This window comes from Centruroides vittatus, unplaced genomic scaffold (assembly GCF_030686945.1).
Source record: "Centruroides vittatus isolate TY-2023 unplaced genomic scaffold, ASM3068694v2 contig_564, whole genome shotgun sequence".
Classification (NCBI taxonomy): domain Eukaryota; kingdom Metazoa; phylum Arthropoda; class Arachnida; order Scorpiones; family Buthidae; genus Centruroides; species Centruroides vittatus.
The window spans coordinates 1264116-1290031 of record NW_027122335.1 but is presented as its reverse complement, the minus strand read 5'-3'; the positions used below and the strand labels follow the sequence as shown (position 1 = coordinate 1290031).

The window sequence follows — 25916 nt, the reverse complement described above, 5'->3', positions numbered from 1 at the left end:
TATGTTCAACCCTCTACCATTCTCTCTCGTTGCTTGAAAGAGCCTTTCTGATAATAAGGACTGATTCCATATTAGACACGTCGCATTTAATTAGTTTTCAACTGTTTATTAATTCTAAGATGATAAAAATCTTAATGTTACAGTGATTGTGCTATTGGTTTCTCTCCAGAAAGGAATTATGATAAAGTCTATCAACAGAAAAATAAAACATTAGTATGAAATAACATCGGTTCTCCAAAAAACGGTAATTTTATATGTTATAACTCTCTGTAGAACATTATAGATAATCGATAGACGGATACTGAATTGTTATTATTTTCTACAATAAAAGCTGCATGGATACACGAGTCTCTCTTCCAGAAACGATGTAATAATAATTCTATCGAACATTTTTGTGATATGGCAATGCTCTTTGCCTGTATTAAATGGTAGACGAATGATAATTTTTGGATTGATACAATGAAACGCATTCGTAATGCATATTCTAACGATTAAATGCAATAAAGCACCAGCTGGAACGTTCTCAAGTTACAAATTAGTGCAGTTATCGGTCATTCACCAATGAAATGTGTCCAGTTGTCCAGTTTTCTCATTTCAGCATGTGTAGTCACGAACTAACCGCAATTCACTAACTCAAACTAGCTGATGTCCCATGCAGAGCTACTAATTTCTGGTATGACTTTCTCTCCGCACCATGTCAGGCTTCTGGTCTATATCAGGCTATCGGATAAGCTGCCAGCACCACGTTGTATCCATACTGATGCAAGAAGTTGCAGCCTGACCCAATCGAACAAGCTTTACTTTCGTATCCAATCTGCTTAAATCCTTGAGACTTAGTTGAAACAGTATGGCTCCAGACATTCTCCTTCTTTGATTTACTTGCATTGATTGCTTCGAGAAATGAGATACGGAGCATTTCCTTCGGGATTTCCACAACGTTTTAGAATTAAAACCAAACTGAATATTTTGAAGTTTTTTTTCCTTCCGCATTAACTTATTCGTTTATCTGGAACATAATTTTGCTTATAAAAATGTATAATATCAAGAGAACGATATAATTTTAAAGATGAATTAAGATAATGTAATTTGTGACCAGGTTTGTTTTTGATCAAGAATTGAAACGAGTTTGTTTGTTTATAATATAGATTTGTAGAAAAGTGTTTGCAACTGGGGGGAGTAATAATGATAATAACTCTTAATTACTAGAAAATGACTCGATTAGCATTTCCTAGTTGGTAGCAATTTCCTTTGAAAAAAAATATTCGCCAGGGAAACAATTGTTGACATCAACCAAAATCTAATTTGTGAGATAATTAATGAGACGGAATTTACATTTTCGGTATAACCCGCGTTTTAAGAATAAAATAACTCGATAATGAGATATGAAGAGAGAGAAGCTTTCATAAAGAAAGTTTAACTGAGTCAAAATGAATGAAAAGAAAATAAAAGAAGGAAATGGCAATTGAAGAGAAATTTCATCTGGAAGGTTAACAGAAAATTTTTGCTCATTTATAAGGTATTTGCTCCAGTCGATTTATATTTTATTGAAGGTCTTTATTATGTATATTGAATTACTGAATTCTCCAATAAAGTAGCTATACTTACCGTAATGGCAAAATTTACTATATAAAAATGCTTTCTATTTGTTCCTTAACATTTTCAGCACCTTTCGGCAATCGAACGCAATTTCGTGCTTCATCCAGAATTGTTAAATAAATAATATAAAAGTCTTCCCACCTTATACCTTCCGTGACGCATGAAGGCAGAGAACTGCTTTCGTGTCATTGACAAACCAATGAAATAAAGAAACGATAAAATTACAAGTCAAGTGCACAAAAATTTGAAAATTATTCCCTTATTTAATATTTTAAATAGTCTGCGAATATTCATATTTTCTCCACTCGAAAATTGTTCCCCCTTCAAAATAATTTTATATTAAGTATTTACGTTAACTTAAAGCACCTTTCACTTAAAAAAATGCTTTATTTTGTCGCGATGAATATCAAATTGAGAGGAATGGTTTTAGTAAATAGAACGTACGGAGTAAAAACGCAATCAAGCCGACATTGTTCGTAAATCGAATGCGGTAAATTGGAAAAGGTGAGGAGACAAGAAACTGTCAGATTTCTTCCCACATTCAATGATCTATTGTTTGATCGTCATCATTTTTCATTGTTCGTGCTACCCCTTCTGACACGTTTATCTGCAATCCGAGGTCAAATCGAGTGAAGTGATCCAACCGATAGAATTAGCCGATCCGATTTCTTGTAGCTCAATGAAAGAAAGGACAAAAAAAAATTTTCTTCTTAACTTGTTCCAACTAGCTTGTCATTGATTCACCGGAAACTTTTTGACAAATGGTGAAAAACTGCTACTCGATCCTCGTAAGAAGAATGGATATCCCGTGAGATATATTTATCGGCATAAAGCACGCAAATGTCGACGGCAGCCTACATCACCTGAGGAATTTCTTCTTGCAAGTAACAATAAGCGGAGGCATTGCTGTCAAATTCCGCATATGTGAACAATATCAACTCGATTATCAATCATTCCGTCCAATCTGCGTTAATGTAGCGCACCGCCGTAAGTGAACACCTTCTAAAGGGACACATTATCTACATATTAATGATCATTTGTATCTCGACTCCGATCTGTTTTAAATTTCTTTATCTAACATCGGCTCGGATTTAATAGTCGCAAATAAATCAAACCAGGATTTACCTATATCTTTATCGAGATAAGAGTTTAAATCTTCGCGATATAAAATGAATTCGCTATTTCGTTCCTTAAAACTAATGACTTTTATTTCTTACCGAAAAGAGATATTTTTAGTTAGAGATTTTTAATTAGTTTACATTCATTTATTTGCAATTTACTCAGGCAATTTATTTGTTCTCAATTTTATTCATTATTCGCGATATATTCTCATTTGGGATTTTGTATTTATTATAATCACAAAGCAGAAATTCAATTTAGAGTAAGGAAAATTCCTTTGCATATATATTATTTGATAAAGATGAATTGGTTGTATGTCTATTCGAGGATATATTTTAAAATTTTCTTAGGTATAAGCGAGGCAAGATAATATTTCTTCTTCTTCTTCTCCTTCTCTTCCTCTTAAAATTTCCTTTTGTTTCTAACTCTACTATTTTTCATACCTTTTATTGTAATCAATGCTCAGGTTCGTGTTTTCATCAAATGTCTTTCTTCCTTTTATTCTTAAAAATATTCTTTAAGCTAAACTGAATTCGCATCATATACATTCTTCTTGCTCTCAGCTCTTTATTGGATACATTTATCTCTTCTTCTCTTCATCCTTCTTTTTATCCTTACGTTTTATTATACTTAACATATCTATGGACTTATCAACACGTATTCTTTGTCGCTATTCTTACATTTTAAACAGAATTAATACATCTTATTGTGATTTAAATGTATACATAAAAATCCAATAAACATCTTTTTATCAGAAAAATCTTTTCAATTTTCTTACTAAACTAAACAAACGTGCAATTATCGATTTAATATAAATAAATAAATATAGATTTTTAATTCATTCTTATTCCTTAAATGTCGTTTTATATTTTCTGATAGAAAATTAAACATTTAATTGTCTGTAATTTGAAGTTTTTGCATATAACTAACGAAGCAAAGTACGTGGCGGCAGTGCAATAGGAAAATAAATATATCCTTAAACATATTTTATTTTAATTAAATTTTTTATTTAAAATTCTTTACTTAAAATAACAAAATAAGAAGCTAATTTAGAAATTTTTCATTATTGACATAAATCTAATTTAAATAAAATTATATAAATTTTAATTAAAATATTGTTGTAACTCGAATAACAATGTATATTTTATTAATTAATACAATTATATGAAAATATTTTATTAATTTAAGTTTTTTGTATTATTCTAATTGTAACTAAAATAATATAAATTATATGATAAATAAATAAATAAATAAAAATTATTTATCATATAATTTAAAATTTAAAACATTTAAATTAAATTTTAAAACGTATTTTAAAATAAATAATTTTAATATTTAATTATTATTATTATTTTTTATTTATTCATTAATACTCAAATACAATATAAAATCTTTAAAGCATTATATACGTTAAGAACCAATTTATACTTCATCCCTGGATATTTTAACTGATTTAATTCATCTTGAACGAGATAAAAATTGACTAAATTTAATAATTGTTTTATTTATAAAATAATAAATATAATAATCTTATAAAGTTGTCAAAAGTAAATTCACTTATAAAGCAAATAAATTATGAAAATTGTTAAAGTGGAGATTATTCTGTAACAAGTAAATCGATGTCTTTACGAGCTTTTAACTTGTATATTTTTGTCATCGTTCCTGTTTAATTAAATGAAAATAATTAAAAAAAAAGTTAAATAATAGATTAGATTCTTTCATCTATGATGGAATAACTTAAAAATTTAATACAGATAAAATAATTAGTAAATTGAATGTAAATTTATGTCTCTAAGGTAGAGATATAAGTCACCTTTAGATAACTGTTTGAGTTAGGTTTGTCAATTTATCAGAAGAAAAAAAAATTCTTTACCAAAGAGAATTTAATACATAAAGTATAGACGATAGGTTAATTGGGTAGAAAATGGAGCAATTGAATAACATAAAGGATGTATACCAAAAATATTCTAGTTATTTTACATCAGATTTGCTTCGACTCCATCATTGTGTGGCTTACAAACATTTTGGAATACACAAATTTCTTTCCTTTAAATATCTATCGATAGATTATCTCATACGTAAAAACGCAATATTATAAAGACATCCTTTTTTATTATATTTTTTTCTATTTGTAGTCCAAAACAGCATTATAGAATAAGATATAACTACAGGTTTAAACTCAGAAATCGTAAAATATATATCCAGAAGAAATTGTTTTCTATTTTTATAATAAAAAGTAAAGCTCCTCGAAAAAAAAATCAGTATGGCTTATTCAAATGATGTTCAATATAAGTTTTCTTTATTATTAGTATGGTGAATATTTTATTTTTTCCAATATTTTATATTAAATTATACCTATTTGTATGAGTAAATTCTTTTATATATTATATATATATATATTTTTAAATAAAATTTTATAGGAATTTTACAAGATTATAATATTTAAATACGGTGATATATAAAATGTAATTTTTATGTATTTAAATATGTAATATGTTTTTAAAGCTTTTTATGTATGAATATTTAATAGAAGAGTGTATAAAATTTATATAGAAAATATATTTATCAGCATTTGACTTGAAGATGCTATCATCTTGAACTTGGCTATAAAAGTTACAAAATCAAATATTCATGAAACATTATGGAATGAAAATTTCGTTCTTGAGAAAGGGTCAATATTTCGCCAGATGTCGAGTTGATTTTCGTACTTTTATACAGAATAGTTGCTTAATTAATAGATTTCTCCCTCTAGAAGTCGGAATAATGCGCGGTTTCAATAATATAGGATTAAATAGAATTTTCCTGCATTTCTACCATTCTGTTCGAAAGTAATGAATTGAGGTTTACTTCCTATCGACTGAAAGAATGGCTTTAAGTTTTAATTTTAGGTTGGGTTAGGAAAGTCAGGTGTATTGCCTGCAATTGAACGCAAAATTACTTAAAATATCTATTGTTAAAATTGCATAATGAGGATTTCAGAAACTGTTAAACAGAACGTTGAAGACATATTTCATCTTAATGAAACAAGTTTGAGTTTTAGATTAACGTTTAATTAATTTATATTAATTTTAGATAATCGACTTGTTAACAATTATGTACGCTTTCTAAATATCATTAATTATAGTTTTAAAATATTTATAGCTAATTTGATAATATTAATTATAAATTTTTCAACTTAAGATTAATATTGAGAAATTTTCTTTACCTTAACATACGTGTCTTTTGTATATTATAAATAACATTTTAATATGGTGAATAACGTGTTTCATTTGAAAAGTTTTTTGTTAAGATAAACTTTATAAAAATTAAAAATGATGAAGAATTTATTATTATTTTTTCCTCTAGAGAAATATCGATTCATAGTAAAAGTGATTTACACCTGCAGCACATTCGTAACATTCTCACTGTATTGAAGATTTTTTTTTCTGAAGTTCATTCAGTCGGTTCTTCTCGTCTTAAAACCATTATGGATTAACTGCACAACAATAAATAATCTATATATCTAGTGAAAATATAGTTGGCATGATCATTTTATTTGAAAACAATTCCCATTAGTGATGAACATACAACAAAAGTCCATCATGTGAAATGTTTTCTGTTATGAGTTCTAAACGGCTTATCTTTGAATTGTTCTCAGAACTATTGATTGATTACAGTTTGTAGGTTAACACCCTTTTGGATGAAATCCAATTACAAAGTACTGATTTTATATAAAATTTATATAGGTAGCCTGGCTAAACTGATTAGAATTGCTTATTCTCCTTCCAATAAATTTTTTCCCAAAAACAATTTATTATTATTTCGAACATAATCTGACTTTTTAAAATTGCATAGAACGTCTTTAAATATTAAATAGAAAAGAGGCGGCATAATGTTATCAATAATATTTACTGTTGTCTGTTATAAACTTCCATTTTCTTTCTAAAAAAAGCCATTTTCATCAGCACTTCATCCGATTCTTTAAATCGTAATCCCTCAATATCTTTTCAGTGCAAAGAGTAGAAGGAGAAAGCGAATTTGCAATCCTTTCTTGTATGAAAATTCATAAAGTTCTTTGTACGATCGGTTCGAAAAGCGTGATTCATCCAGGCAAACATTTTGAGAATAAATGTAACAAACGGTTGAAATTGTATGATTAAGTACAAGGAAAATCCACTAATGCTCCTACTGTGTTTGAAGAACATCTAATACCTCGAACTCGCTTCAACGCGAGCAGAATCGATAATAACAGAACTTGTTGGTGCAAGACAAAAACTATAACTAGGAGAATAAAAGAAACAGAGATGAGATAAAAAAAAAAAAAAAAACCTCCGTCGTAATGGATTTTCAATGATGTCTGTGAAAATCGTTTTGTTTCAGAATATCTGATGTGTCTTGCACTTATCTGGATTAAGACGAGCCGTTTTCGATTTTTTGCATCATTTTTTCAAATAATTTATATCTTCCAATACCTAAATTTGTTTTCTTTTTTAAAGAAAATACTTCAATTTGATTACGAGTAATTATATATATATATATATATGATAGATCTTCCTATCAAATTTTTGGAATGTGGAAGAGTTTATTAATACTCGAGAAAGTTTGCTAGAATAAGTTAAAAATATACTTTAAAATAATCATTAAAAATGATTAATTCTATAAAATTAATTTTGTGAAAAATATATCTATTGTGTTGGATGCGAAGATAAACAAGATAAAGCATTTTGAGATTACTTCAGTCACGTATAACTCTGAATAGTTACAATGGCTCGGAGGATAAAATGTTAAAAATTCGTAAACAACATTTCTTTGTTTCTCCTTCAGATAAATCTTTTGCGAAATAAAATTTAAGAAATAATGCAGTCGATTTTTTTTTTCTTTATCTGTAAAGATAAACCTTTCAAAATTCTGGAGATTACAGAATATCATTATTTGAAAGGCAAATTTTCTGTTTCGCTAATTACACATTTGCTATGAAAGATCGAGAGAGACTTAAAGAGGCGTTCCAATGAAACCAGCGGGGGAATCTTTTCCTTTTATTCGAAATCATTAAGTAGAAACAGTGATAAATCAACAATACATTGCTTAAATAGCAACGTAACAAGGAAACTTTTTTTTTCCATTTTTATTCTCAATAGCCGACAGACTCGAGCTGCAAAACAGAATATATCCTAGCAAACCATTGCTTACTTCCACAAGTCTTTTGCTTTATGAAACGTAAAAGATTCTTAAATTTATTCTAAACTCTGAAGAAATTTGCGGTTAAAATTTCTCTCGAAAGTTTCTTAAATCTCTTTACTCTTTATTCAACCGTAAAATAAATGTTACTTTAAACAATAAACAAATAATAGCACGGAAGACGATTAATTATTTTTACGCCTATCTGAAACCTTTCTTCTAACTATATTTTGCAAGAATTACGCTCCACCATTCAATATATAGAAAATTACTAGTTTTAACATTAGATTAATTTCTAAATACCGCATTAAATTATATGTATATATAGATAAATACATTAGTTTAATTAATTGCAACGTTGCGTATTAATTAAATTTTAACGTCTATAACGCATTCAACTAAGCTTTAGACTCGTCGAAAATTATCCTAAACTAAAAAAAAGGAAAGGCATTTTAACTAGGTTAACGGGGAGGCTATTGTTTCAGGCGTTTTTTTTAAATATTATTATTATTAATATCTTAATTTAACTGCGGAAATTTGATAGTAAAGAGAAAAGAAAATGAGAAAAACGGAACATATTCGTCAAACATGCGAGATGGAAGCAGTATTTTGACAGTCAATAGGCGCTTAATGATAAAATTTACATGTTACTTAAGAACGTTTTCAGTAAAAATTCTGAAAACTCTGATTCTTTTCTTCTTCGATATCGTGGAGAAATCTTATTATTTTCCGTCTCGGCAACCAACAAATAATAAAAAGAGAAAAATTCTACTCTAAGAATATAAATAAAATGTTAGATATATGAGCTAAGAAACAAATTGCATTCAGGGGATTTTAGGAAAACACGACTGTGGTGTTGAAAATAGAGTTACTGCATCTTTCCTCTTTTGACATACAATATACATACAACACTCTGAGCGTCTTAAATTTCCAACTCCTTTTCTCCAAAACGTGTTTCCTTTTTTTTTTTTTTTTCTTTTTTGTCTTAGCTAAAAGCATCTGGAAACTGTATGCTCTGCATAATGGAATGAAATTAAGCGGGCTGAATTACGCTCGAAATAGAACTTAACCTCCAAGGAGTTAAATTTGAAGGAAACCTCTCTATTTGTCATTTCTAATATCTTTTCTTCTATTTTCTTACTAAAACATTAACTTATTTTATTTTAAAACAAATTTTATTTATATGAAAACTTCAAATGATTATTTTAAACGTTTAACGGTGCTTACATATTATATTCTTCTCTTCAAATTTTTATTTAACTATTATTCAAAAACATTATAAAATATTTAACTATAAAAATAATTTTTTTTAAAGTTTATTGCTACGTGTTTTATTATTTAAATTTTGATTAAATATAATTTTATTTTGAAAAGAATTTAAAAGTTAATTTTTTTCTTTTTTTAAAAAAATAAAAAAAAACTTAAAATTTTTAAAGGAAATTTTTGAAAATTTGGTAAAATCCGATTACCGAGAAACATTTTGCAAAAAGAATCGCCGTAGGTTTCTACTTTTATTCCTTAAGTCGTGCAATTTTCTTTTCTTTAAATCGAAGAGGATCTCCGGATAGGAGGATGATAACGCGTATAAAATTATTATTTATTTACGGAAACAAATCGAAAGTGGGACGATGTGAACATTTCTTTAGAATATACGAAGGAAACTCTTTGGCAATAGAAAATCTTCCGTGACATTTTCGGAAAAACGCATTTTTGCCAAAAACGAAAGGCAGAGAACACCAGATGTTGGCAAACGTAGGAGAAAAATCTCTCCACCACGTCAGACACCACGTCACACAACACGTCAGGACATCATTAAATCGTCGTCTAGCGCTTTACCCTCCTCCCTCCCCTAATATCTTGTAGTGCTGTGCGAACACACACCACTTAAATAAATTGTGTTTCTGCAACGATGGATTTTCCCACCCTGCCACTCCTCTGCTGTTTTGTAGAGAATTACTGTACCAATCTGTCACTTGACAGATCTGGGGGAAATTTTAAATGTGACGTCCTTTTATCGATTTTGAACACGCACTCTGCCAGATCTTCTTCTGACGTAATTACTTTTATTCTTAATAGTATTGTTATCTTAGTAGCCTAGTCGCGAAAAGGAAAAGGCGAAAATTGATTGTCCGATCTTCTCGGACGGAATATTCATCAGGTGATGCAAACCGTTCACGTCTTTTCTTAATACGAAAATCAAATAAATTTCTATTTTCTACTCGGGAAATTTCATAAATTTCATATTATTTCCAACCCGAATGATACCAAGATTTAATACAAACAGTTTCTTGCATTGGCAAGTAATTCAATTTGTTTGTAAATTTGATGAGATGGCGAAACTTTGTCGCCCGTAATTTTTACCATTTGGTATAATGCGTAAAGATTAAAAGAACTTTGATTTTCGTTTATGTTTCTTCTTTTTTTTTCTTTCCTCGTTGCCCCCAGCCATTTGGACTGACTGAAAGAATCAATGGAAGAAACGACGAATAATAACACGAGAAACTTCTTTCAGTACTTTTGTCGGATGACTCTTTCACCATCATTAAAGCCGCCATTTAAACAACTCTCGACATTTTTATAAAGGTCTATATATCATTTTTTAAGTTATTGTTAGCTTGTGTTATGATTTCTGATTAGAAAATGCTCGTGTTCTTATAATTTCGTCTCTATTGTATCTGTTATCTCGGTAAAGGAGTATAAGATCGATCCCAGATGGAAGGACTCGAGAAGCTCTTCTTTGATGGATACAGCACGATTAATAGTGAGGTAGGCCGGATGGAGGACATAGGGTGTTGTAATAGTTGCAGTTTCCATCGATTTTATATTTATGTTCATTATCGTGACGTAAAGTTTCTTTTCTACAAAGTTTTACTTTTCTTGGAGGCGTTAATTTGTATTCAGAGTCGAAAAGAAACGATCCCCACGAGATAAAAAAAGAAATCGTGTTGAAAACCGAATCGTTGCGACTTCTCTTGTATAATCTGAAACCTATTTTCGACTTCGCAAAGTATCCGGTTAAAAACCATTAACGTCGCTTTTTTGTAATTTATTGGAGCCGCTATCTTAATAACGATAATTTTGTCATAAATTATTAATTTAAAGCGATTTTCTAAAGCTCTGGGTCGAATTTTGTTGGCTGAAAATTTTAAGGAATTTTATATTGATTAATGGAAATTTTATTTTCGTAATTAGTTATTAAAACGTTTCATTAATAAAGTATCAAATAAAGTTAAAACGTCTACGAGTTTCTTAGACGGCAACCGATTGATTCGGTTAACAAGCGAGATATACGTGTAGACGAAATTACCGAAAAAAAGATGATAAATAACCTCCGATTTGTTTTTAAACTGTTTAATTTGTATCTAAAAAATGAGATAAAGTACTCAAAGCAGGTGTTTATCTCTCGCCGTTTTGACGAACTCGCTCGGATACGTTGCTCCCAACCACTGTAAACTTTGAAAAAAATATCAAAAAAATCAAGCACGGGCTGCGTAAAAGTAGCTTCGATAATATAATATCTTATTTTTCATTATTTTATTCGGCTATCAGTTATTTTCGTCATCTTTGCACAGTGCAGATATATTCCGCGAAAATTGATCATCCCATTATCTTAAAAGCTAATGAAACATCCTCCTTCATAATTCCGATTTCGGATAATTGACGATAATAATCTCAATGATCTAATCCAATCGGTTAGTCGAGAAATAATTATTAATCATTACAACTACCGAGTGGAAGGGGTATAAATATTCTTCGCTATCTGACACTCCTACATTGCTAAAATGATTGCATTAATTCGTCTCGCACAACCAAAGAATTTCGTAAATTAAACAATTAATTAGAAGAGGAAATCTACGGGTGGAAGTTGTTAAAATACGAGAACACTTTTATCTGAACGTGGATTCACTTAAAAATCTACAGCGACATACGTAATGAGGGAAATACTAAAAATATACAAATGCAATTTCCATATCAGTTAATCGAAATGCCTTTTTAGTTTTTCTTGATAAATTCTAAAAATGTCCGTCGTATTAAGTTAAATTTAACTTATAAATCTATTTATTTATTTTATTTAAATAATTATATACCTAAAAATAAACTAATTTTATTCGTTACGAACTTACCATTTCTTCAAATCGATGTGTTGGCTTCCATTGTGAACACATCCATGTGCAAGTTTAGAAATTATTTCCATTATTAACTGTGTAGATTAGTAACTGGGCACCCGATTATCTACTATATATTTTCGTATATTACATTTAAAAATAGGTATTTAGATTATTTTTTGCTTCATATTTCGATAAAAACGAAATTATTGGATTTAATATATCTTTCTGGGTGCTGTAATACATTTAATCCTGTCGGAAAACACTGGAAAATGAAAATTTATTTATAATTTTATTATTTGAACGATATGTAAAATAAAAAATATATTATTTTCTTTATTAAAGCGTGCCTTTGACAGATTAAATATCGGCTTTATTGTATTCGATACAATACTAATATTACGAGAAGAAACTTTCTAGTTGATAAGAAGGAGCGTTTTGATTAGTTTCTATTTATTAACAGCTGTATAAACAAATTTCGATCACGTTGGTGCTGCTCGAAACGTGTTTGTTCAGTTGTTCTTTCAGGACGTCAGTAGATAATAGTATTTGTCGGATTTTCAAGCTTCTATTGGACAAAAAAGCTGTCTGGATGGTGACGCTCGATGGAGCAGAAAAACATCTGACCAGCAAAGGAGGGCATATCCGGAGATTCTTCGTGATACTAAAACATAACCTATACTGAAAATAACTCATTGTACAACTGTTTCCGTCATGAATGTTTCGCGATTTTTGCGTGACGAGTACACGGAATACCGGCGGGGATCGATGACGTAGGAGTGTTAATTTTCATCAAATATTAATGAACTAAGTTAAGTTGAAAGGTCATGTTTGTGCAAAGGAAATTGGAATATTATTATAGTATTATTCGTGTTTTTTATACGAGACATCCGGCCAGAAGCGTGTTTCGTTTGCTAAGCGTGTGAATCGTTTCGTACTGAATATAATTGTATTTTACTTCGATATACTATTATTATTAAAATAAGAATATATTAATTTTATAAAAATTGAACCGTAGAAAGTAATTAAAAAATATATTTTGGTATTACGTGTTTGCGTATTCTCCAATAGTTTAGTCCAAAATGAAATTGGGTCGTGATTGTAACAGATCACTTTGTAGTGAATCCATCTTTCTGTCACGCATTCCGTACATTAGTACAAAACCATACATGATACGACCGGCAACATTAATGAGAAACAATGTACAAATTTATCGTGAATAATAACAGTAATTCGCTGATGTATGAATGGCTCCGCACACACAAGCAAACTTAATTTGATTGAGAGAATTTTGTTAATTGAGACAAAATTTATTGCCAGCAGTTAATCTGACTGCTGTGCTTTCGCTTAAAGTGGAGAAAATAAATTAATTAAAGAGACGTTTCTGTGTATAAATGAATTTTATGCAAATTCGGTTATTTTTCATAAAGTAAATAAAATATGGATGAAATTTTTTTCTACTTTCGAATGGAGAGAACGTCACGTAAATCCTTAGGTCGCTGTCAAGAAGAAAAAAATCGGTATAAATATATAAAGAAGTATCAACAGTTTATGAAAGAACAAAATCGGATTTTGGATTTTCATATCTGTATAGTTGTGAATAGGAATTCGGAATCAGCTTACAGGTGATGATTCCGGAATATATTTTCAATTTTTATACTTTAAAATTCGAAAATCGGTTTACCCGGGATTTTTCTTGTTCTAGAAAAACAGGAATTCCTTCCAACACGTAAAAAATGAATAAAAATTTCGTATTCCTTTCAGAAATATATTTAGTAAAAAATTCACTGTACATCTAGTAGAATAAAATATGACTGCTATTAAGTTGTTATCAATTCTTTATTGCTGGATTTTATTATTTCAGGCATGGGCCAGTCTTCAGAAAAGATTCAATCTTGGGTGATAGCTGGCACAGCTGCTATTTGCTATTACACATCTTTGGGTTGTGAACTGGTTTTTGACGATATAGCTGCTATTCGCGACAACAGAGATATTCGACCTCACACACCTATTACAAATGTGTTTTTCAACGATTTTTGGGGTACTCCTTTACATAAGGTAAGAAATCTCTTCCAACTGCTACCTCTTAATATACGTACCGTGTTTACATTTCTTTCTTTCTATACTTATTTTCCTAAGATTAATATTTATTTTCTCTTATAACTTCTAGTTTAAAGAATAAAATCTGATTTTAGTCGTCTCATAAATAAAAATATGAACTTAGGGAGCGTTAAACTTAGTATTAGATGCCGAGAAAGCGGAATTTCACCTCAGGAATGCTAAAATCTCTTGGTATGAGATCAATAGTGGGAGAAAATTTCATATGTCCCGACTGACTTTGTTAGCGATATCTCATTAGAAGTTTTAATTCGATGCATAGCTCCAACTCTTCTTACAATCGCTTCCAAAAATAATCTTATGCTGCCCGAGCTCGGCTTATATTTAACAAATAATAGATAAATGTGTGGAATTCCTTAATTGAAATCCACCAGCAGCGAGATACACCGGCCATTTTGATGAAATTTCTCCAAGAAAAATAAAAATTAAAAAAATTATTTATAAATAACCATGATAAGAAGAATTTTCTTCAAATATTTATCAATCAATTTTATATTTCCGACTAATCTTTGCTTAAATTATTCTTCCATTTAATAAAAGCATCCATTTATAAATAGAATTTTAATTTAATCAACTCCGACGGAAATTACATTTAATGCTTTTATAACAAGTTCATTTTTTTAATACACATTTTTACTCCGTGACCGTGTATATTCTTTTACATAATATAAAATTAGTTTATCCCAACCGAACGTCTTGTAGTAAAGGCAATCAATATCGAGTAGTGGTTGAAACACAGATTCTGTTTACCAGCCGAAACGTTACTTATTACATCTCGTGTGTTTAAAGGGAACAAAATCGAAATTATCGTTTAAAACTCTAGAGAAAAATGCAACCGGCTTCATTTTATTCTAGTTGGATGCGATGTGGATTGCTTTATGCCATTTCAATAACGTTAAGTGTGTGTTGGGTGGCACGAATTACTACTGAAGAGGTTTTTTTTTTTTTTTCTACAATCCAGTTAATGCCAGTCGTTAGTTACATGGAATACAAGATAGTTCACGTGTAGCATTGGCATCTCTAGGGGAGCCGGTTTCAATTACCTTCTATTAAAGGAAGGGTAACTATTTGCAGAGGGTGGAGACCTCCCGTTCGACCTATATTTCTTTCTATCTTCTTCATTTACGTAAATTGTATTTGTTTCTAACTAAACTTTTAATTTTCAATTTAAAATAAACCAAATTTATCTTCGCATCCGCGCTTATTAATCGCATAATCGAATGGCGTAACGAGACAGAAACAAGAAAGACTTTCCTTCGATAATAAAAATTACATATTTGCTACCGTGTGCCGTAATTTTAGATAATTGAAGCGAAGAAAAAAAAGAAAGAAAAGAAAGAAAAAAAAAAAAGGAAAAATTATTGATGTCGTTTCCTTCGTTACTTAAAATTACAATAATACTGTCGATATTTAAATATTTACGTTCGGATTTAAGCATTATAATAGGATTTATGAATATTCAACGAAGCTTTGTTGACACACAACTAATTACAAAAATTACCTGCACAATTACAAGCTGCTTTTGCATAAATCCCTGTCAAAAACCGCGTATTTTATTATTATTATTATTATTATTATTTTTTAAATTCTATTTTAAAACATTCGGATTTTGTAAGAAAGAGGAAAATTTTCTTTTTTTTTTCTTTGCTAAATTTTATAAAAATTTAATCGAAATCTTATCCGATCTATTATAAATTTTATATTTCTTCTCTTTAATAAATAATGTATCTCTTAAATTACTACTGTGTAGTTTTTAATATTAAAAATTATCAACAGTATCAATTTTTAAACGACGTTTCAATAAATAAACGACGAACGAAGAAGGATATTCGTTTTTTAAATAATATTATAAATCTTAATAATGTAGATTTAATAGCCTTTTAAATTTCTATTTAAAAAATGTGAAATTAAATTTTATAAGATTCATCCGCTTCAACAACAACAAAAAATAGATTAAATTTAGTAAAAAAGTCAAGTATTTCGAAATAAATTTATTTGATACTGTTTTGATAAATTTTTTTCCCCTCCTTCTTTATTTCTCCAAAATCCAAATGAACAATTTATTTTTAATGAAACCTATAGAGCAGTTTTGATACGTTTTATTTTATTTTTTTTTTAAACTTCCTCAAACGTTTTAAAGTCGTTTGTGACTTTTATAGCATCGCTTCTTATAATCGAACAAAAGTATCAAATTCGAATAAAAGAAGAAGAAGGAAAAAAAAAAAAAACATTTTGTTACCGCATCTATATAAGTCAATATCTTTTTTATATGTTTTTATATATTTTATTTTTTAAATTTTTCTATTAAAAAATGACATATAAATCCTTACAATACATGTATTTTTGTTTCTGTGAAGCTTTAAAAATATTTACCAATTATTATTATTATTATTATTATTTTAATGAGAATTATTTGGAATTTTTAGGAACAAAGTCACAAATCGTACCGTCCACTGTGTATTTTAACGTTTCGTTTGAACTACACCGTCCATGGACTGCAACCTTTTGGTTATCACCTGGTGAACGTCACGTTGCATACAGTTGTCTGTCTATTATATTACAGGTGAGTCACTGGCAGATTTCGAATACTTTATTTTTCGTGATTAATTAGAGCTGAGTGAAGAGAGCTTTCGTAATATCTGAACTGGTCAAACTCGATCAACCGATTATAATTGCTGGGATGATTAGCGAATGGATTGTAACGAAGACGAAGTACCATTCATCTGGCATACCCCAAAGTCCCTTTTGGAAAATTGTCGTCTAGTCACGTTGCCTTTTCCCTCCCCCCGATTGTCGATAACATTTGTATATTTGCTCAGAAGTTCTTTCTTTTGTTTCTCTTTCAGGGTGTGCCTGCTATTTCTTCCTTTGCTGACGAGTTTCGTGGCAGCCATGCTGTTTGCCGTCCACCCGATTCACACGGAAGCCGTAGGTAGCCGACAGTGCATTTTCTATTTTTATTGACTCTTTCAAAGTCGAACGACTGAAGCATGTAATAACTTTCTCTTGAACTGTTGAAATTTATAGAATATTTGGTATAAAATTTAGGATTATTATAAGATTTACACAGGAGGGAGATATATTGTATTTCTCCGATATAACGTTTAGCTGGGAAAAAACTCGTTTTTTATGTATTTTGGAATAATCGCTCCTCTCCTCCTCCTTAATTAAAAGTTATAGGATGATGAATCAAAACGTTACACCACTCTTTCGCGTCGTTTTCTAATTAATTTTCGCTGGCGATTTACGAAGATTGGACAGCAGCCACCGTGCCCATTTCTAAAACAGTGTGCAAAGAGCATTGTCCGTCAGTTTTATCCCGGTCAAGACTGACACAGATAGCATTTGAGTAAACATTGGAATTGATTCTTCTCGCTTGATCAATAGTCGAGAAGGAAACTAAATTATTTGCAACCAAGCTAGAACGGTCTAACCATTGCCAATGAAAGGTTGAAGCAAAATGAGAAGCGCCGTAACGAACGTTTTCTTCTTCAATATTTAAAAGTCTGACTGCTTTTTTTATTATTATTATTTAAGAATTTGAATCCGCCGAGTAGAAAATGAAATTTTATTCCATTACCTATCATTTATCCTCCGAGATTAAATTTATATCTGAAATATTTATAAACACTACATCTCTTCTGGCTATTGAATAATAGTCTCGAATTTGTCCAATCGATATTTCTCTCCGATACGGAATTGTGTTTGTTAGTTATCAGTTTAGCTTAGAGTACGAAACGAAGACCATTAAGATGCATTTTTATGCAAACGAAGGCAGATGCATCGGACATTGACAAATAAGTAGATTGAATTCTGCGAAACGCTTTTATTATCGATAAATTTTCGTTTTATTATCAGAAAAATAATTTTATTTTTTTATTATTTTTTTTTTCATCCGATACAAAATAAAATTTTTACTTGTTAAGCTGGTTTTTAGACATTTATCAGAAATTGATAAATTGATTACCGCGAACGAGCATCGCGATAATGTTTACTGTAATTACTCTTTTGTGATTTATTCGTGGCTTTTGAGTGAAATATGGATGACATTATCATATAAATGTCTCGATATCTTTGATTAGATTTATTTTCACGAAATTCTGCAATACGTGTGATTTTTATTTAGTCAACATTTTCTTTTGTTTAGGTGACAGGCGTTGTTGGTCGAGCGGAATTATTATCAGCTTTGTTCTACTTGTGTGCCTTTCTTCTGTACACTTCCAGGAAGCACTGTACGGCCACAGAAGGTCAGTTATAAAGAAGACTAGCATAAACAATAACTTTTTTTTTATGTTTTATATTTTTTTAAAGGAAACTATTTTCTAAATTTATTTCAAATTCGTGCTTTCGCCGAATGTTTCGCTATCCCCTGAACTTTTTTCAAGTGCGTGAACTCGCTAACACAGATCCTGCCGCTTCGTCATAACAAAATAATCTTTTTATTTTCATTTATAACCGTTTTTCTCTCTCTCTCTTTCTTTCATTCTTTTCGAGTGACGAATAAATAATATAAATTCAATTATAATTTATTTAAAATAAAACTTTAAATTAATTTAGTGGAAATATTAACGTAAATTATGTATAAAGCATCGTAAAACTTAAATATGAGCGTATTTAACATATCAATAAATAACGTAAACAAATATAATTGCATAAACAATGTTTACATCTGATTTATTATTTATTTATAATATTTGTATTTTCGACCAAGTTAAAAACTGAGCTTTAAATCTTCGTTTAATCTAGTATTAAGCTGAGATGTAATAAAAAATAAGTTAAGTAAGATATTTCCTCGACGGAACCTTGTTATACGTCTATAACTCATTAAAAAGAATTCAAAAAATTTGAAGAGTGACATCATAAAAAGTTTCTCGTCATTTTTATGCCCCCGTCTTCATTATTAACTCGCAAAATTGCATTTTGTTTTTGTAGAATATACTTTATATATAGAGTTTTATTGATTCTCAGCAACGCTAAGAGCGATATTTAAATTTAAATGATTTAATATTTACAACTTTTTCCTTTTTTTTTTTTTAAATTAACGAATAGAAATTTGACAAAAATGTATTCTTTAAGAGCGTACTAAAATAATTTAATCTAGTTAAACAAGTGCTAAAAGCGGATTATTCTTTCATCAAACTTGGGTATTGGATGGTTGAGGTATAATAAGTTTGACAAGAAATATATTTAATTAGTAAGATGGAAGGTGGACTAATTAATTTCCCAGATATAACTAATTGTTAATGTCTATAAGAAAATGCATATCCTTATGAGGAAGGAAGGGAAAAAGTAGAAAATGGCCCAAAGCGCCTTTTGCCGCCAAATGAGAATAAGATGACATTTCTGCTCCAAGCACAATCAGACTCAGACGTCGTTAGCTTGTATGACCCTATTACAGATGACGAAGATAGAAAAAGTTTGTTCAGCGATCAGACTAGAGATCGTATCTTATGTCTTCGTGCATCTTTGCTTATAGAAATTACTAACAGTCTGGCGATGATCACGATCCAACTCCATTAGTACGACGATAATTCGAATGACGAGGACGAAAACTCAAAGCAATTGGTAAATATCCCCGGGACCGACTGTATGTTCACTCTTAATTAATATCTCTAATCGTATTTTTAAATTGTTTCGAGAATTTTGTTTGTGTAAAGTTTTTATCTACAAGAAAAACGTTGTTTTTTTTTCTCTCTCTCTCTCTCCTCTTTCTTCCCGTTTTGACGAGGAAATTTTTCTCGGAAACGATTAGATATTTCTCCTACTCCGTTAGGAACGAAATAATTCGATACGTCCGTAAAATATTTAAATATTATTGAATTTAAATTTCGGTTAGAAATATAAAAATGGCATGAAAACAAACAGATGATTCGGCGTCGACATAAACGTAGTTCATGTTTTTCATATCGCGGGACGTTTTTTAAGAATCGTAATGTGCGAAGAAGTTTTTTTGTAAATCGGGACATTTTGTCTCCTTTTTGTACTCTGAATTGCAAAGGAAACTATTGCCAACTGCTGTTGCTATATCGACTAGCGATAGCACACTGCAATGATGTTGTAGATGTCGAATAACTAACCACTGATATTTTTTTCCGTCTGTACAGATTGGAGAAGATGCTTGGGTACAACTTTCCTGGCAGCGTGTGGCATGTTGTGCAAAGAACAAGCTTTGATTGTCATGGCTTTATGTTGCGTCTACGAAATAGCTAATGCTAGAGTAAGTTCTTAACAGAATAAACAGTAAATAATCTTTAAATATTTACTAAATTTAAACTAACGAAGGTTTTTTTTTATATTTATTTAATTGAGTATAAACTTCTGACGGATAATTTTTAATGAATTAATTAATCTAATTTGAATATTGATAATATGTAATTAAATCTGGTCGGTATATAAATAATTTTATACTAATACTGGTAATAAATCAAGTGAAGTAAAATTAGAGAAAATAGATTATAATTAAATCATATAATTAAAACAGCTTAACATTTTTTTTCTTTAATCGTTCTATTCAATTATATTGTCAGGATAGTTCTTTGAAAACATTTATAAAGCATGCATTTTTAATGAATAGTTGGAGAGGAGAATTTATAAAATATAGAAATCCTATTAGAATAAAAAATAGATTTTACTAGAAGCCGAATCAAGCGTGGCCGATAAATAAAACTTAAAAATAATCTAACCGTCACCTTGTATTGGTAAAGAATGGAGATAATGTAAAATTGATTGGAAAGTTTCCATATTGAAAAATTCTCTGTTGGATATTATAGAAAATTTTTCAGTTAAAAATAATAATAAATAATATATATATATATATATTTTTAATCAGGAATTAATATATTTGTAGCCGTCGGAAGTTGTCCAAACAGCTCGATATCTCCTTTTGGGAAAAGGTTTCGTGTCTCCATGGATACGAGAAGCAGTCCTGAGGATCACCTTTCTGCTCACAGCAACTATAGTCATATTGTATCTTCGTGTCAGAATAACAGGACCTCATTTTCCCGTTTTCAATAGGTAAGTCTAATTCCTTCCTTAACAACACTTCTCCTATTGATACTTCTTTGATAATATTGATATAAGTCGCGGAGAATAATCGAAATCAATTATTTATAACCCAAGGAGTTGATATTAGATAATTAACTTTTCAAAATTGGTTATTCGCTTTCACTTTATCGGTTTAAATTTATAATGGCTTTTTAATTGACTTTTTTAAATTCATATATTCTCGAGGAGGGGAAAAAAGTCTTTGAGAATTTATATTAAAATCAAAGAAAAATTAATGTATATGAAACGATTTTATATAAATCGTTTTTTTCATTGTGTCCTAAGCTACAGTAATGATACTAAATAAACAAAATTAATTTTTTACTTTAATTTATTTAAAAAATAATCGAGTTTAAAAGAGAAAAATTTCGAATTTATTTCGTGCCTAACAACAAACTAAAAAAACTCTTTTTTTGTCTCTTTTTATTTAATTTTTTGGATGTTTATATTAATTTTTTCCTATTTATATAAGAGAATTCAAAATGTGACGGTCGTCGTTTTAATTTTCTTAATCACAAAAACGATATCCACTAGAAAGTGAAATAAAACTAAAATAAAAAGAAATTGGTTAATATATAAATCGATTTTTCATATCAATGTTTCATCGCTAACATACAGAACAATGTAAGAAAGCATTAATTCTTTTGAATTATTTAATTTTGGTTAGTCTTTTCTACAAACTGTCACATTTGAAATTTGTCGATTGAAGGAGGGCTGAATATTTTGGCACTATATTTTTGACATAAAGTACAGAGTTTTTCTCCCCCGAAAGCAATATCTTTTTTATTATTTAAGGATATGATTCTGTTCTATATATAATATAAAAATGTCTTTTTCTCGCGTGATGAAGTCCGCTATTGAAGTGTCGATGTTATCACTTTGTTTTTTTTTTTCTTCCATTTCGTCCCCCTTTCTGTTTACTCTTTTATCTTTTTATAAACTTCGGAAACTGTTTATCAAAAAGTAGATCAATGTACTGTACGTGCTATCACCTACTTATCTAAATATCTATTTTATTATTTTAATTCAAAATCAAATTAAATCTAACTAAAGTGCAGATGCCATCTTCTCTAAGTCGTACCTTAAAGGCACATTTATAAAATTAAAAAAAAATCTTTTAATTATAATATTCGCTAAATTATTTAATTAAATATGGCTTGCAGATAATATTAAATATTAAAATTATCTTTACTTTATAGATATTATCAAAATTACGAGCGAACAAAAATATATAATTTCTATCCGGAATATTTAAATGTTTTCCAATAAAAAGACGAAATTTACAAGAATAAATGTAGATAATTAAAATAGTTATTTAATTATACTGTATAAATTTTGTACGGTTTTATTTAATATTTATTCGGTCAGACAGCTGTTTAATAGATTTTAAAACTTAATGCTAACCTCCATTAGAAAGTTGCTTTTAAAATATCAATCAAAATTTTTATAGTGCCATTAATACAGAAAAGATAGATCCGATCGTAAAGAATCAAAGTTAGTATATAGAATCTAGTGAAATATCGCAAGATCAGACTTCATAAAAGTGCTGACTGTAAAGAATACTCAACAGGATATAGCATTTTTCACTGTTGAATGTCTGTTATTAAAAAAAAAAAAAAAAATTAATAAACTATCGAATATTATATATTATAAACTTTTCACAGATTAATTTACATAACTTGAGAGTATTTTCTTTTATAAAAGATATTTTAGAAGTATTTTTTGTCGCTTTAAATAAATGTAATATATCATTAATAATTCTGAGTAAACACTGCTTACAAGTAGAGTATTAAAGAATTATTCTAATAAATTTCAATTTCTTAAGAGGATTTACAAACTTATTTTTATTTTAAATTTCTAAATAAAACTTAAATATAATCTTATAAATATTTTTAAAAAGATCGTATTTACTTTATATAACATTTTTAACGTTTTATTTTAACATATTTATTTACATAAAAGCCTTATTTATATTATTATTCTAGACGTTATGATAAAAGAAAAGTCTATATCTAGTTTTTTAAACGTGTGTAAGATAATACAATGGCTAATTTATAAATTCTTTTAACATTATATACAGTGAAATATGAGTCGTCGCTCTATAAATTAATATGCGCCTGTAAATCATACTTTTCCTTAAAGCACTCCTGCATACATTAAATAAATTTCGGGAAAGCTTTTAGTAAACCTAATATATTAGTAAATGTATAATGTAACATAATGAAATTAAAACACATTAAGTTAAATACAATATTATAAAGCAATATTAAACAATAATAACAATTAAACAGTTTATAAATTAGCAAAGAACTAATTTTGGATGTAGATACGTAAAGTATTTAAATCGAAGTCATCAAACAAATGTTAAAATAAAATTTAAATATGAATGAATAAGTTATTTAAATCACTTTAAAATAAATTATTTTAACAAATTTTAAAGAGAATATAGATATTAAAATATATTTAAATGAGTCATTTAAACGTTGGAAATTTTGTTATTCAATCAATAAATGAATATATTTCTATACTTATTCGTAAATATTCTGCTTAAATTTACAATTTTGATTAATAATTTACTAAATTAAAAATTAAAATATTTAAATATGTAATATTAGCCATTATACAGAGAGCAAATATTTTAAAAGTTTTTGATTTAAATTTAAAAACATTTTGAATGATAGTTGGAAAATTTTTATAACACAAATATCTTTTATTAAATTTAACATTTTTATCGTTTTCAAGTCTAATATATTCTCATATTAAAGAGAAGAAAGGAAAAATATAAAAAATTTAACGATAACGTCAATGTAAATCCACTCGCATTTCACATACAATAGGAGTACAATCGAGAGAATTATACTAAATATATATATATATATATTTAAAATAGAGAAAAATATTTAACGAAATTTATATATTTTTTTTTTCCTTTAGATTCGATAATCCTGCATCGGTGGCAAGTACACCTACGAGACAACTGACTTATAATTATCTTCTTTCTATTAACGCTTGGCTTCTCTTATTTCCTTGTGATTTATGTTGTGATTGGAGTATGGGGACCGTACCTCTCGTCACCACTTTCACGGATTTTAGGAATTTGTCAACATTAGCACTTTACCTAACATTTTTTATTTTGCTTCGGACGGCTTACAACGCCGTCGAACCTCATCGCAGAACTATTTTAATGGTGAGTTTGATGAGCGATGACCACCACACATCAAAAAAAAGAACATTTCATCCGCAAGCAGCAGCAGCTTAATATCTAATATTCTTCATTAATAATAAAATAAAATATAAAGAAATATCATTAGATAAATTAATATTGGATATTATAACATAATTATGTTGATTCTAATCAATTTTATAAATTGAAATTTCATTTTTTAAAATGTTAATTTAAAAATAATTTTTTTTCCGCTTAAATAATCGAATAATTGTTTTAATTTAAAGACAATTTAATTTTTTTTTAAATATAATTATCGTTTTTTAAATTATAATAAATTTATAAAGCTTTTCGTCCTTTTAATTATTATTTTTTTTGGTATTTAATATCGTATTATAATTATTTTAATTAATCAAAATTCTTAATAAAAAATATTTAAGGTTAAATTTATAAATATGAATAATGAAAGTCACTTAAAACTATAAAAATAGTTATTATGAATATATTATTCCATTTATAATTATCTTAATATTTAAATTATACTGAATTAATTTTATATTTCGCGACGTTAAGCGTGATGAACACAGCTCTTTATCTTTAATGAATATTTTAATTTCCAAGTGTTTACTTGATTTTATTCGTATTTTTGAAAATTCTTAATGAAAATTTGAAGATAAAATAACTTTATTTATATTATTATTAATTGTTTTTTTCACGCGAAAACGATCGATTTGAAGGTAGATTGTTTTGGCACGCGGATATATCGACAGTAAATTTTGAATATATATTTTTTGTATTTTATAAATTGGTCGTTTTCTATAATTGAAATCGACCCGATGATTGCGTAGTTATATTAAATGGTCATTAATTAGTTATGAAATATTACAAACCGAAAAATCATTATCGAAAGGCCGATGATTGATTTTTGGACAGAAGCAGTTCACAATTGACTCTGCGAAGATTAATGGCGACGTATCTTAAGTGTCAAAAGTAGATAAATGGTATATAGCTGTGATTTGTGAAGCATTTTCTAATTTTATATCTCCCGAAGGTGATTTCCACTAATCAGATCATCAGCCTTTCCATCCTCACTTCCAAAATTAAGTTATTTGGCGCTTATATTTATTTCAGAGCCTGTCAATGTTGGTGCTTCCTTTCCTGCCTGCTTCTAACTTACTTTTTCCTGTGGGTTTCGTCGTTGCAGAACGAGTTTTGTATCTACCCAGCATGGGTTTCTGCATGCTAGTGGCTTTCGGCTGGTCTTTACTTTGGGCTAAGTGGTAAGTTCCAATTCAAAGAAAATTCTAAAGTTCCTTTAAAAATCTACTTACAAAATGGCTAAATTTTGAACGTTTCGTGCGGTCGGAAGGATCGAAATAAAATCTTTGAAAGGTTTATTATTTTCTTATTTATCGAAATTTTAATATATTTTTGTAATTATTCATACTTTTTTTAAGTTGTAAATTTTTGAATCTGTGTCACGTAGTTTCCTTCCTTGCGCTTAAAGGACAGAGTAAAAATTTAATCTTTGATAATTAGTCGAGAGGACGATGAAGATAATTAATTTATGGGGTATAATTATAAATGTCTTTTGTTTGTTCTCTCGCCATTAA

At 28.7% G+C, this 25916-nt stretch overlaps 2 protein-coding genes across 5 annotated transcripts in view; both read left to right on the top strand.

Moving 5' to 3' along the window:
* Positions 1-25916, top strand: part of LOC136978969 (valacyclovir hydrolase) — a 243425-nt gene that overhangs the window by 23307 nt on the left and 194202 nt on the right. The window lies entirely within an intron of this gene.
* LOC136978963 (protein O-mannosyl-transferase Tmtc3-like) overlaps positions 1-25916 on the top strand; it is a 76457-nt gene that overhangs the window by 42487 nt on the left and 8054 nt on the right. For all 4 annotated transcript variants that reach the window (XM_067274825.1, XM_067274826.1, XM_067274823.1 and 1 more), the window contains 8 exons: positions 13843-14036; positions 16523-16659; positions 16943-17024; positions 18244-18343; positions 20201-20313; positions 20944-21110; positions 24075-24327; positions 25435-25583. In XM_067274825.1, coding sequence (XP_067130926.1) covers positions 13845-14036; positions 16523-16659; positions 16943-17024; positions 18244-18343; positions 20201-20313; positions 20944-21110; positions 24075-24327; positions 25435-25583 — 1193 coding nt within the window. In that variant the 5' untranslated portion in view covers positions 13843-13844. The remainder of the gene's footprint in view (positions 1-13842; positions 14037-16522; positions 16660-16942; positions 17025-18243; positions 18344-20200; positions 20314-20943; positions 21111-24074; positions 24328-25434; positions 25584-25916) is intronic.